General features: G+C 46.2%; 1 protein-coding gene across 1 annotated transcript in view; it reads left to right on the top strand.

Moving 5' to 3' along the window:
* The window catches only part of srrm3 (serine/arginine repetitive matrix 3), an 854,108-nt gene that overhangs the window by 826,478 nt on the left and 13,820 nt on the right, over positions 1-13,810 (top strand). Inside the window, exon 16 of the mRNA XM_078548703.1 lies at positions 1,318-1,455. Within this exon, the coding sequence (XP_078404829.1) occupies positions 1,318-1,455 (138 nt within the window). The remainder of the gene's footprint in view (positions 1-1,317; positions 1,456-13,810) is intronic.

Genomic DNA, 13,810 nt, shown 5'->3' with positions numbered 1-13,810 from the left:
ATCAACTAATTGTGCAAATTCATACTTGATGAGATTTGGTCACCCAGCCCTGTCTCTCAAACAGCATTGCCTTTTCCTGGAATCTTATAGCACAGAAGGAAGCCATTCATCCCATCCTACCTGTGCTGGCTCTTTGTAAGTATGCATTTGATTTCCCTTTTGAAAGTTACTATTGAATCTGTTTCCACCATTCTTTTAGGCAGTGCACTTTGGATCATAGCAACTCATGGCCTAAAAAATATTCTCCTCATTTTCTCTCTGGTTCTTTTACATTTCCTGTTTCCTCTCGAAGCAATTCTGAAATCATCCCTTGATCACGTCCAAAATACCACAACACACAATTCTGCATTTCAGCATGCAACTGGGACAAGGAATGACTCTCCTGAATTGTGCCATTTGGTTTCTGCCACTTTTCTGCCAAATTATTTTGTGCTTTAGCCAAAGTGTTGTGAGTGATTTGTTGGAAGAATTGAAAAGAGGTGTTAAAAAAAAAGATTGTTTCGTCCTTAAGATACCCTCATTTTTTTAAGAAAAGGTATCTTTAGTTCTATCCATCTTCATTAATTTTAAATCCATGGAACACTGACTTGAAAGGGTAATGAACCCAATATTGCAACTACAAGCTCAGCCTATACTGATCTTCCCTGGTTTATGACTCCTCACTGATGCTAGTTCAGATCTGCACAAACGAGCGCAGTAACTCATTTAAGCATGCACACTTGATATCACCAATATTCACTGTTCTAACAAATTATATTTAAAATTCCAGGATGGACTCAAAATTGATAAGTCCCTCAAATAGTAAGATTTCTGCTCTTTTTTAAAAGGAAAAGAAACTTTCCTGTTCCGTTATTCATGGCAGGGTGTCAGCCCTCAGTATTCATGTATGTGCGAGCCCAGGCACTGAATGTTCGCCTGTAGTGGCATCACAGCCAAGTCCAATTCTCTTCTCTCCCTTACTTTCCACCAGGCATTGCCATTTAATAGCAGGGTGTGAGACCTCTTGCAGTTTTGAATTGCCTCTCAGCAACTCAGGGGTAGCGAAGCCAACTATAGCAATCCCCTCCCCTCCCAACCCTTGCTGCCCCTGGCTGAGATCATCTGCCACAATACAGAGCAGAAATTGGAATGAGTCCGTATGTCTCAACTCCACCTTCGGCATTCAACTTCCCATCAGGGGAACTGATACGTTAATATTTATGGCTGTTAGCACTAGATGATTTGAGATGCATTGAGTTAGATAAGGCATTACAGATGGCTGGAACCCTCTTCAATTCCTGCCTGTGTGGTCACTCATTCCCTTTGTCTTTGTAACAGAGAAAGAGATGGTGACGTCGGAGCAAGACATCATGACTCTGAGGCAGAGAGACATCGTCGCCGCTCAAGGAGCTATTCACCTATTAGGAAAAGGAGGCGGGACTCGCCTAGCTTTATGGAGCCCCGCCGAATTACAAGGTACACCAATGGCAACCTTCAGTTTTTATTTGTCAATGGGATTTTCTTTTTTAGGATTTTAGGCATGGAGTTAAGGAAGGAAGTATCAAAAGAGAAGAAATATTCACTGACTCTGTATTCATTTCAGCTATTCAGATGTATACCTATTTCTTCATATCGTGAGTACAGTGATATTTCAGCACACTTATATGGGATATTATAATGGATTTATGCATGTTAGACCGTTGAACAACAATTTGTGTATTTTTTTCCCTTACTATTTATCTTAATTTGTAATCCTGATGACAATCTGAATCCTCTTCTGCAGTGCGTCTATCAATGGGGAGGAATGAGAAGAATGTGAGCTTTTTGAATTAGTTTGTGTATTTTAATATAATAATGATTGTCCTTTCCCTGACATCTGAATTTGAACATCTCATTTCAGTTGACTATTAGGTTGCCAGCCTGAGAGGTCTACATGCATGTGCGGTCCAAAATAAATTGAAGGACTGGCTGGCTCTCTAACCCTGATCTACTCCCCCTAGCTGCAGCCATTGCTGGCAAGAAGCCCGTGATCTGAAGTATATGTGTGTGCTTTTGCAAAGTCTTCACTGGCACAGACTGGCAATCGAAGGTGACACCATGTCCTTGCTTCAGTGATCCTGGCAGGAGCCTGGTTTCTGCTATCATGATACCATCCTGGATGGATGCATTATTATAATTAAATTATAAATGCACTATTATTATTATTATAACTGTTGCCCCCAATGAGCTGATTGCCCATCTTCCATATTACATAGGGAGGTAATATGTCTGGTGGTAAGTTGCTGTCCTGCTGCTCCTACATGCCAACTGGTAGCCAAGTAACAGTGGCATTGTAGTGGAATGTAGGCAGGCTACCCATCCTGCCTACAGAGCTGTAAGAGATGCAGAGCCTGAGTTGGGTAGGGTAGGAATGGAAAGACCCACAAGTGTAAAATAAGATCAAAAAAATGTGATTATGCCTTGAAAGCAAACAACAACGTCACAGGAATGTATAATTCCAAAGACAAAACACTTGCTGCAGTCGTCACTTTTGCCTTAACTGATGGTGTCCAAGTCTTGCAAGATCTACCTCATCTCAACAGCAATTGTCCATTAAAGGTCTTACATATAGCACAGACTTCTTATAATGGTCACGCTTACTTCCTATTCTAAAACAATTAGCAATGAGGAGATATGTCAGTGATACTGCCTTGCAGCGGCTTCCAGATGTCAAATATGATGATCTATTAAATAAAATACAACCAAGAGTCATCAGTAACACCACACACACACGGGACCAAGTAAGTGCTCCTTGGGTGCATGCAATGAATAGAGTGCAGAGAAAGCAGACTAGTGTCTAATCTAAGGGAGAGGGTTAGCAGAGTCATTAGGGTATATGATCAGTTGAATCTATCCAAGGGACTGCTGAAAAGGTAGGACAGTAGAACTTGCAGGGCTCCATCTTTGTACTCGATATGTTCGGCTTTACAGAACAGGCGAAAATGCAGATTAAGTCACTCCTGATCCAGGACCAGAGCAGTACCTTTGAAGAACACCAGATCATCCTTTCTGTTTAAGATTTAACTTACTCCATTCCTGCTGCTTGATGAATGGATCAATGCAGGTTTAATCTGAGAGAAACTGTTGATCTATGGTACGCTGGTGAAATGGCCCTACAGCTCTGTAACATCATTGTAATTAGTGAGCATTCTGTTCAGCTGATGCAATTTAATTCTCCCCTCCCCCATTAAATTTGAGTTCATCCAAAAGTTTGCTGTCCATATCCTAACCCTCGGACTACAAATACCAATTTTATGGGACCCCAGGTAACATATCTGCTATTTAGAGCAGCTGGATAAAAAGTCCCTGTCTGACGTCCCCTCCCCATCTTGGCTGCCGATTAGGGAGGAGATTGAGAAACAAAAACTAGGGGAGCGAAAGCAGAGCATCAATGCATTCTGTCAATACTTTCCTTTCTAATCCTAACAATTTGTCACCAATTTTTCCCCCTTCTGGGCAGCAGTATGGTTGAATAACCTGTTAGTATTCATTGTCTAGATTGATACATTAGACAAGTTACCAGAGGTTAGCTGGTAAGAATGGCTCAGTACCCAGCATGAATCAATACTTTTGGTATTACAACAATAACAACGTGTATTTATATAGTGCTTTTAATGTAGTAAAATTTCCCAAGTCGCTTCATAGGAGTGTTATTTGGCATTGAGCAACATAAAAAGATGGTAGGACAGGTGACTAGAAGCTTGGTCAAAGAGGAAGATTTGAAGGAACCTCTTAAAGGAGGAGAGGGAGGTGGAAAGCCAGTGAGGTTTGGGGAAGGAATTCCAGAGCATATGGCCTAGACAAATGAAGGCGCAGTTGCAAATGGTGGAGCGAGGAAAACAGAATTGGAGGAGCACAGAGATCTCAGAGAATTAGGTTTGGAGGGGGTTGAGGATTTGGGGAAGGGAAATGAAGATGAGGATGAGAATTTTAAAACCTAGGTGTTGTTGAGCAAGTAGAGCAGTGATGGGTGGTTGGGACTTGGTGCAAGTTAGTTAGAAGGTTTACTAGACCAATACCTGGAATGGGAAGGTTGTCTTAAGAGGAAAGGTTGGGCAGACTAGGCTTGTATCTGCTGGAGTTTAGAAGAGTAAGAGGTGTCTTGATTGAAACAAATAAGATCCTGAGGGGTCTTAGCAGGGTGGATGTGGAGACGATGTTTCCCCTTGTGGAAGAATCTAGAACTCTTCTACTATGACTCCTAGTTTTGGACCCCCCCGCAAGTGAAAATGTCTTCTTGCAGGTTAGATTCTAACCTGAAAAACAGAGAGTGACCAAAGCCTACTGTGAAAGCTGCAAATCCTGGGAATCTGAGATAAGCTCCAGGAGGGGATGGTATGCTGAGCAACCTTTTTGACCCTCACATCCTCGGTGTTAACCAAATCTCTCTTTCAGATACTGATCGCCTCGCCCTGCATTTTGTCCTGCATTCTGTAACTGAGATTAAAAACTCTCACTTGCATTGACTTCAGACTGATGAAAAGTCCCAATGACATTTGATATGGGAGAGAACCTATTGACCTATCCGTCAGGTTTATAATGTTCAAATTTATTGAGAAACAATGGAATTGAGTATTAATTGAGAGAGGTCACATTTAGCTGCAGTCATCCTGATTGTAAACAATGCAATTTGTCACGGAGCTGAGGGTTGACAATATTCTCCCTGACTGGAAAAGGTATCTCCTAGGCAATGATGTAAGCAAATTGGGAGCAAAGTAGATCTTCACTTCCTGCCGCACTGAGCATGCAGAATCTATGGTATACTGGTAAAAGTGTCCCAACAGCCCTGTAACATCACTGTAATTGCTAAGCATTCTGTTCAGTTAATGCAATTTAAATCCTCCCAATAAACTTGAGGTCATCCAAAACTCTGCTGTCTGTGTACTACATACATACATACAAACATAAGAATTAGGAGCAGGAGTAGGCCACTTGTCCCTCGAGCCTGCTCCACCATTCAATAAGATCATGGCTGATTTGATTATAACCTCAACTCCACATTCCCACCTACTCCAGGTAACCTTTCATCCCCTTTCTTATCAAGAATCTATCCAGCTCTGCCTTAAAAAGACTTTGCTCCCACTGCCTTTTGAGGAAAAGAGTTGCAAAAACTCACTATCTCTGAGAGAATTTTTGTTCCTCATCTGTCTCAAATGAGCAACACCTTATTCTTAAATAGTGACCCCTAGTCCTAGATTCTCCCACAAGAGGAAACATCTTTTCCAAATCCACCCTGTCAAGACCCCTCAGGATCTTATATATTTCAATCAAGTCGCCTCTTACTCTTCTAAACTCCAGGGATACAAGCCTAACCTGTCCAACCTTTCCTCATAAGACAACCCTTCCATTCCAGGTAAACCTTCTAACTAAGCATCAAGTCCCATTCACCCATCACTGCTCTACTTGCTCAACAACACCTAGGTCTTAAAATTCACATCCTCGTGTCCATTTCCCTCCATGGGCTCACCCTTCCCCAACTCTGCAACCCCACGCAAACCTAATCCTCTGAGATCTCTGTGCTCCGCCAATTCCAAATCAGTTGTTAATAAACCCACGAAGAAATTTAGGAGAAACTAGGTAGTTAAAATGTGGAACTTACTGTCAGATGGGGCAGTATTTTCTGCTTGATGTGCAGGGGGCGGGCCCCGCACATCAGCGTGTAAAATGACGTGCGGTGACATCCCAATATCACCACGCACCATCGCGATATTTCGCTGGGCGGGTGTGCGATGAAGTTCGACGCGCGCCCACCATTAATTTACAGGCTGGTTAAGGCCCTTAATTTATCAATCGACGGCGATTTTCAGTGCCCGTGCGATCTTTGAGTCAGCGCACGGGCGCAATGGGCAGGCGGGTGAGAGACTTTTCAATCAAACTCATCCATGGGCAGGATAAGAGGGCTCAGTGGGGTTGTCAATCTGGCCTGTGAGTATTTATTGGAGAAAGTTTTTTTTGTGTGATCTGCAGCAGTTCAGAACGAATTCCAGCAGCTTTCTGTGTACTTTGAACCTTCAGGTCAGCACTCTGCAGTCAGGAATCTTTATCGGGCCTGCAGCTTTCCAGAGGCCTCCCTTTAGCCTGGGAATGGGTTCTGACATATCCACTGGAGGCAGCTCCTCTGAGGAGGAAGGGAGGACTAGAATGACGAGGAGGCCAGGAGTGTACAATCTGCCTCCAGGGGAGCTACCTTTGGGAGGCCAGGCGCATGCACAAAGGACGAAGGGCCAAGAGGTAGTCCAAGGTGGAAGGTGCCGCAGAAGATGCCACTATCCTGCTGCCAGGGTATACAGGCAGCGAAGCAGCTACCTCAGTATGACTGAGGTGCAGTGCCGATGGAGGATCCGACTGTCAAGGGAGACAGTCAACTACATCTGTCAGATGATTGGCCCTGAAATCACTCCTAACTATGTGGGTGGACACCCCATGCCAGTGGCTCTGAAGGTCACAGTTGCCCTCAACTTCAATGCCTCTGGCTTCTTCCAGGGCTCGATGGGTGATCTTTGCGGTGTCTCCCGATCAGCTGCCCACACTTGTGTCAAGCAGGTCACAGATGCTCTGTTCAGGCATGCAGTGACCTTCATCCACTTCCGCTGGGACCAGGCCAGCCAGACAGAGTGAGCCAGAGGCTTTGCGGCCATTGATGGCTTCACCCGCGTCCAAGGTGCTATAGACTGCACTCATGTGGCCATCAAGGCGCCAGCAGGTGAGCCCGGTGTCTTCATCAGCAGGAAGGGCTTCCACTCCATGAACGTGCAGATAGTGTGTGATCACAGGATGCTGATTTTACAAGTCTGTGCCAAGTACCCAGGCAGCTCCCACAACACTACATCCTCAGACACTCCCAGGTGCCGGGGCTCTTCAGTGCTCCAGCTCGGCTGGATGGATGGCTGCTGAGTGACAAGGGCTATCCCCTCAGAAGGTGGCTCATGACGCCTCTTTGCCATCCAATATCAGAAGCTGAGCAGCAGTACAGTAGGAGCCACGCCTCCACAAGGGCTGTGGTGGAGAAAGCCATCGTTCTTCTCAAGATGCGCTTCCGATGCCTGGGCCGCTCAGGGGGCGCACTCCAGTACCCCCCAGATCGTGTCTCGGTGATAGTGGTTGCATGCTGCGCTCTCCACAATCTTGCGCTGGAAAGGGGGGACGCAGTGGATGATGAAGACATTGACACAGTGGCTGCGGCTGCACACGATGAGTCCAGCACTGATTCTGAGGATGAGGAAGCACAGGGGAATGATGAGGGGCTAAACACTGATCCGTGACTACACCAAGGAGGCAGGGACACCCGGGAGATTTCAATCCAATGAACCTTCAGCTAGCTCCACACAAATGGATCAGCAGGACCAGCCTTGCCTGGCGATTCCATTCTTGGCGCTTAAGTGCTAAATCTGCCAGGTCATCAGCTGCAACTAAGGGCGTTGGATATAAACTTGAATGTCCACTCAAACGCTCATGACATGTATGTAAAACATACAAATATAGAACAAAGGAGCCACCCTCAGCCAGGGTAACACATCTGGTTTTAATTTTCACCATCAGAAGGTCACACAAAATCAAAACAAAGTGGTTTTCAAGCATAAACAAATAATAAGTCCCTATTCTCGGGCCAATACAAAAGCACCAGTGAGAAACCCGTGGTGTGCCCAAGGTGCCTTTTGCTTACGTTTACAGGTGCTACATCTTGGTGCTGCCCCATCACTCAGAGTGGCACCTGAGGCAGCCTGCTGACTCTGCTGTCCTATTGGCCTCGATGACCTTGGCTGCCGTCCTCTGGCCCATGGAGCCTGTGCTGGCCCCGCCTGGGAGGGATCTGCCAGGTCCACAGCTGGCATCTCCCCAGTCATTGCAGCCTCACCCGATGGGGCAGTCACTGGGAGAGGGGCAGAGTAGCTATTACCCTCATCCGGAGCGCCGTGAGAGGAGCCCGCAGAAACAACAGGCAGCTGCTCTGCCGACGTGAGGTCGTCCCGGACCTCCCTGCTCACCGTTGATGGATGGGCAATGAGCTGGGAAGCTTGAAGCCCACACCATCTCCCACATTGGCAATGACCAGCTGTGGCGACTGGCGCTGTGAGGGCTTGCAGGTCCAAGCGTAACCCCAGGAAAACCTGATTGTTCTCCTGGAAGCCCCTCTCCACGATAGTCGCCACTCTCTCCATGGAGGAAGCATGATGCTCTGCCATGAGGCTCATTGCATCAGTGATGCTCCGTGTGGACTCCTCCACCACGGATACCAAGTGAAGCATAGTCTCATGCAACACTCCCAGATGCTCCCGCACACCCAGCTGCATTTCCTGCAGCTTCTGCGTTGCGGATTAATCCAGGGGCACATCATCAGGCACCGAATGAGCATGTGACTGGTCCCCTGCAGTCCTCCGACTGCTGGTGACATCGGCACTATCTGTCTCTACCAGCTCCTCCAGCGATTGTGAAGTGCCCTCCCCACTGTGCCCGGGACACGAGCCAATGTTGCAATGCCCACCGAGGTGCTAGTATCTGCGCTGGTGCCTGCCTCGCAGAAATGGTGACAGTTGAGGGCCCTCATGTGTGAGAGGGGGCATCTGGAATTCCTCCTGGCTGCCATGCTCTGATGATGCTGAAATTAACAACAAGGACAGTGGATCAGTTAGCGTGCACACAGTGACACACTTCATCCCTTTCACCCTGGCTCATTATGCACTCAACCTTCCAGAACCTATGGACACGAATATTGGTGGGTTGGCAAAAAGTCAGGAAGATACCCTTACATTACAAGCGGATACAGACAGGCTGGTCAGATGGCCTATGGAATGCCAAATGGAATGTTATGTGGATAAGTGTGAGGTGATGCACTTGGGCAGGAGAAACAATGTACGGGAATACATGAGGAATGGTAGGACCGTGGAAATTAAGGAGGATTGGAGGGACCTTGCTGGGCATGTCTACAGGCCCGTTAAAGTCGCAGGACAGGTACATAAGGCATTTAAGAAGCTAAATGCCATACTTGCCTTTATTAGTCAAGGAATAGAATATAGGAACAGGGAGGTCATGTTGCAAATGCAGAAAACGCTGCCACAGCTACATTTCTGCGTGCAGTTGTGATCAGCGCTTCACGGGAGGGATGTGATTGGAGTGGAGAGAGTGCAGAGTTCGTTGACCAAGATGCTGGCTGGGCTGGAGAGTTTGGCTTATGAGGAGACATAGCATAGACTGGGGTTATTTCCCCTGGAGCAGAGGAGATTGAGGGGTGACATTATTGAGGTCTATAACATTATGAGGGGCATAGATAGGGTCGACAGAAATGAACTTTTCCCCTTGGTGGAGGGATGAGTAACCAGGTGGCATTGATTTAAGTTTAGGGGCATGAGGTTGACAGGTGATGCAATAAACAACTTTTGCACATAGAGTGTGTTGGGAATGTGGGATGCACTGCCTGAAAGGGTGGTGGACGCAGAAACTCTCCTAACATGGAATAAGCGTTTGGATGAGAGGCTGCGATGCAATGGCATACAAGGATACAAGGCCATGGGGATAGTGGTGGGAAATGGGATAAGGCAACTTTGGAAGGTGGTTGACACGTGCATCTTTGAAGGGCCGAGGGACCTTTGTCAATGACCCATACCTCTGACTCTATCAGTCTGTGACCGAGCAATGTTGCAACAGTAACAAATCAAACAATCATCAGTGCAATGGATGTTGGGAGGACAGAGCGGATGTCACTGTTGACCTCAAATACCCGGCCGTTCCACCCCAGCCTCACCGACACCAGTGGACCTGGGCGCATGGCGCCTCTCAAACTCCAAGGCCTCCTGCTCGAAACGGCTTAAAATCATGAGCTGGGTCTGGCCACCTCCAATCCACAAATGCTCACAGGCATTGTGAGCATTCTTCTCCTGAAAAACAGAGAAGGCCATTCATTGCGGCTAATCGCACATGGACTCTGCACACGCACGCCGCACCCCAACCACAGTGGCCCATCTCAGGGCTCCAGTGCCTCCTTTCCCCGCTACTGCTGATCAGTCACACAAAGATAGTACGCCTGCTCCCAACCTCCCCCAATGGCCACCTTGGACACGTTCTGCATCCATCACTTTAGGAAACATATGGTCTTAGCTCCCATAGCAAGGAGGCGTAACTACATGCAGCGTCAAGGCCAGCAGATGGCTCTTGGCCACGAGACCTTGAGGCCCCCCTCTCACAATCTCATCACCGTGAATAGGACATGTGTTGGAGTTCTGAGTATGCGCTTAGCTGCATCTCCTGCAGGTTGCCCCCAGACTAGTCATGTACGACTAAGAGCAACACATGGTGCGGGGGAGAACTCATCTTCTCATGAACCACTCAGGCTGATTTAAGCATGGGCACTATCTGCTTGCCCAGCCAGCGTACGAGAAATGCCCAACATGATTCAGTGTAATCACGACAGTAAGACTTGGGGGTGGGGGCTCAAAGCCTAAGGCTACCTGCTGGGTTAAATGCACAATGCCAACATGGTACTCACCCTTCCAGAACGCAACAAATCGTTGAAGCGCTTACGGCACTGGATCCAGGTGCACCGCACCACGTCATGGGAGCTCACCATCTCCACCACCACCTCCCAGGCACATTTGGTCATGTGGGGGGGGCCTCCTCCTCTCATCCTGGGTGACCAGCACCTCCCGCTGTGCTGCCAACTCCTTGAGGAGGGGCAGCAAGGCAGTCATCAGAAAAGCGAGGGCACATTGGCCTACCCTGCAACCTGCTCTGCTTCTGTGGCAGACCCTGCAGCCTGCCCTGCTCCTCTGCCCTTCCCTCCAGCGTGCCCTGCTCAGCAGACACTCTGCGATGTGACCTGGACGTGGCCATTGTGAGAAGCCTACAGGAGGCTGCCAGGCCTTCCTTTAAACAGACAGCCGGGTCGCCATTGGACCTGGCGGTCTGTGCATGCCCGCTGCCGCCTGCAAACTCCCGCTGTTCACGGGGGTCGGCAAATACGCTGGGCAGGCCTTAATTGGCCCGCCTGCGCAAAATGACAGCGCGGCCCCGATCACAGGCACTGATCGGCTCCGCGCCCTCCCATGCCCGCTCCTGCTCCACCCGCCCAACAGGCAGAAAATTCTGCCCGTGGAGTAGTTGGGGTGAGTAGTATTGATGCATTTCAGGAGAAAGCTAGCGAAGTACATGAGGGAGAAATTATAGAGGGATATGCTGAAGAGGTTAGACAAAGCCAGGAAGAGGCTCATATGTAGTATAAATATTGACACAAAGCACTTGGGCTGAATGGCCTTTTTCTGTGTATGTAATTCTACGTAAGGTAAAAAAAAATGCTAAAATATGTGTTTACTGAGGACTTTACAGTGAATGGAGTTGGGATTGAGTTTAGACGAACCACACAAATTTCCTGTCGATCCCAAACTCAGGTTAGACAAGCAGGGCTGTGTTATTCACACAGAGAGAAGGTGAAGTTGCGCATTTAAATGTGCTACCAGAGTAGTTGGAGAAGCAACTCAGAAAAGCCAAATCATGTCAAACCTAAGAAAAAACTCCGCCAATCTATCTGCAGCTGAAATTCTAGAATGCATCGATAAGCCTGTTCTCAAGTGTCTTGTTTGAATTAAAATATCAGGTCCGAAATGGAGTGGTAATCAATTAAGGATAAGATAAGGATTTGGGACAATTATAAGATTGTACTGTAAAACTTTGCATAGTGGAAGACTTAGCTCAAAGCCTTCTTCCTCATGCACTTTGATTCAATGATGGTTACAATTTGTACTCTTAATTGCAGCCAAGTACATTGCATAAGCCAACTAAGCGTTAACTTGTTGAGTGTTTAAAAGGTGTTGGAATGTGTGCCATTGGCAGAAGAGATTTCCTCTATTTTCAGAACAGAATGGAGATTGACTCCCTGCACACAAACTTGGACATTGCTATCAGATCTCTAACGCTCATTTTGTCCTCAATTGATTCCAGCTCATTTTTTGCAAACTGGCATTTTGATAACAAAACATCCTGAGGTGCACACTGGTTTATTGATGCAATCTAAAATTTGATCTCAGAGAGCATGTGGATTATAGCCCTTCCCCCTAAGCAGATCACAGCCTGAAAACAAATGTGAAATTGGCACTAAATCAGATTTTTATATTATAATTAAGGAGATGATATTAAATTAACCTGGATTAGGCCCAGCACCACCCTAATCCTTTTTATTAACTCCAGATTGACTGTGCTGTCAGTTAAGGTTACTCACAATCTGGCAAACCAACAAAATGGGTATGTCCATCTGAAATGTAGGATCCCTCACAACCCAAAGAATAGCAAGGATCCATTCGAGTAATACAGGCTGCTGCTTATATGGTGTAAATATGCAGAAATGAAAGCTGGCTTGTTGACCTGTGAGTTCTTGCATGGTGCAGCCATTCAATGACTCCAGTCCCCATTACCAACTTCCTTCAACTTAAACGACCCATGTTAAGTGCATTCAGATGCAAAGGTTTAAAAACAAACCATTGCAATAATTGATTATGGAAGTTAAATGTACAGAAAGATCACAGATTATTTCTATGCAGTTTAACAAAAATAGATTCTATTCAAACAAGAGAAGTGGAGAAATTACAAGAGCTTGGTCAGTGGACCCCTTACTTAACACAAACAGCTACATAACCATAGTAACTGCATCTAAAGCCCACTTTGGGACATCTGTGGGATGAGATAAGGCACTCTTGGCTGAGGGTCATTAGTGAACACAGGTCACTGATGTGTCAATAAATGAAAAGGAGATAGAGTAAATATTTACACCAGCTGCTCCTCATTCTAGTAAATATATTTGAATTATGCTCCATTTGTAAATTTGAGATGCCAATAGATTGAGTAAGTTTTATTATCAAGGATTTGAATCACTTGTGAAGATGGTACTTACCTGACACTGATACGCTCCGTGTGTATGTGACATGAGTTATTTCAGTTGATTAAACTCAAGACACTGAAATGTCTTTCATAGTGCCTTACTCCAAATTGCATAACTTTGTTTCAGTTTGTTTTGTGTCTCTCATTTTTTCCTCCCATTTGAAGGTTTGCTGAAGACTGCTCAAGTCGATGGTGGTTATCTGGGTAACCGCTGCTCTGCATTGGACTGACGCTGTCCTACCTTGAACCCCGTGTTGTGAGGCCGTTAAAGAAGAGGTCCCATCTCTGTACGGCCAACATTTCTCTCTCTCTCTCTCTCTCTCTCCCCCCCCCCATTGAATCACATTGGTAATAGTTCAATACAGCAGAGGCCTCTTTGGTGATGGGGCTTGTTTATCTAATCTATTGTGCAAAACGTTTAGAATGCACTCACAATTCAGCTGATGTCACAGTATTTGATTTCAATGCTGCTAACTATTTTCCATTTCCCTCTCCATCCATTTTACCCACAGTTTATCACAATCTTTTCCATTTCTTCTAAATCAAATGTATTGTTTGGATAAACTATTAACAAACATGGTAAAGCATTGGGTACGTGTAGCAAAGTGCTTACCCTATATTAGTCATTCAAACAAATTCTTAAAATTGCCAATTGAGACTTATTTTCTAGGGAAGAGCAAGAGGTGAGCACACTGATCTTTCATCTCTAGACATTAAATGCAGCCCAGTGACAGTCTATTCTGTCTATTGGCTGTAAGTGTTGTGTATGAATGAGGTTGGGCAGTGTCAGCCTGGTTGCCACAGCACAAAATCAGCAATCTCACCATGAAAGGTTACATAGAAAGCAGCAATGCTGAGTATGATCATTCCTCAGGCAAACTGTTGGGCAAGAGTAAAGAGAACTTCAAGACCCAGGAATGTTTGACCCTTG

This window comes from Cetorhinus maximus, chromosome 9 (genome assembly GCF_964194155.1).
Source record: "Cetorhinus maximus chromosome 9, sCetMax3.hap1.1, whole genome shotgun sequence".
Taxonomy (NCBI): Eukaryota; Metazoa; Chordata; class Chondrichthyes; order Lamniformes; family Cetorhinidae; genus Cetorhinus; species Cetorhinus maximus.
Note: the sequence above shows the minus strand (reverse complement) of the source record. Positions and strands in the feature narration are given on the sequence as shown.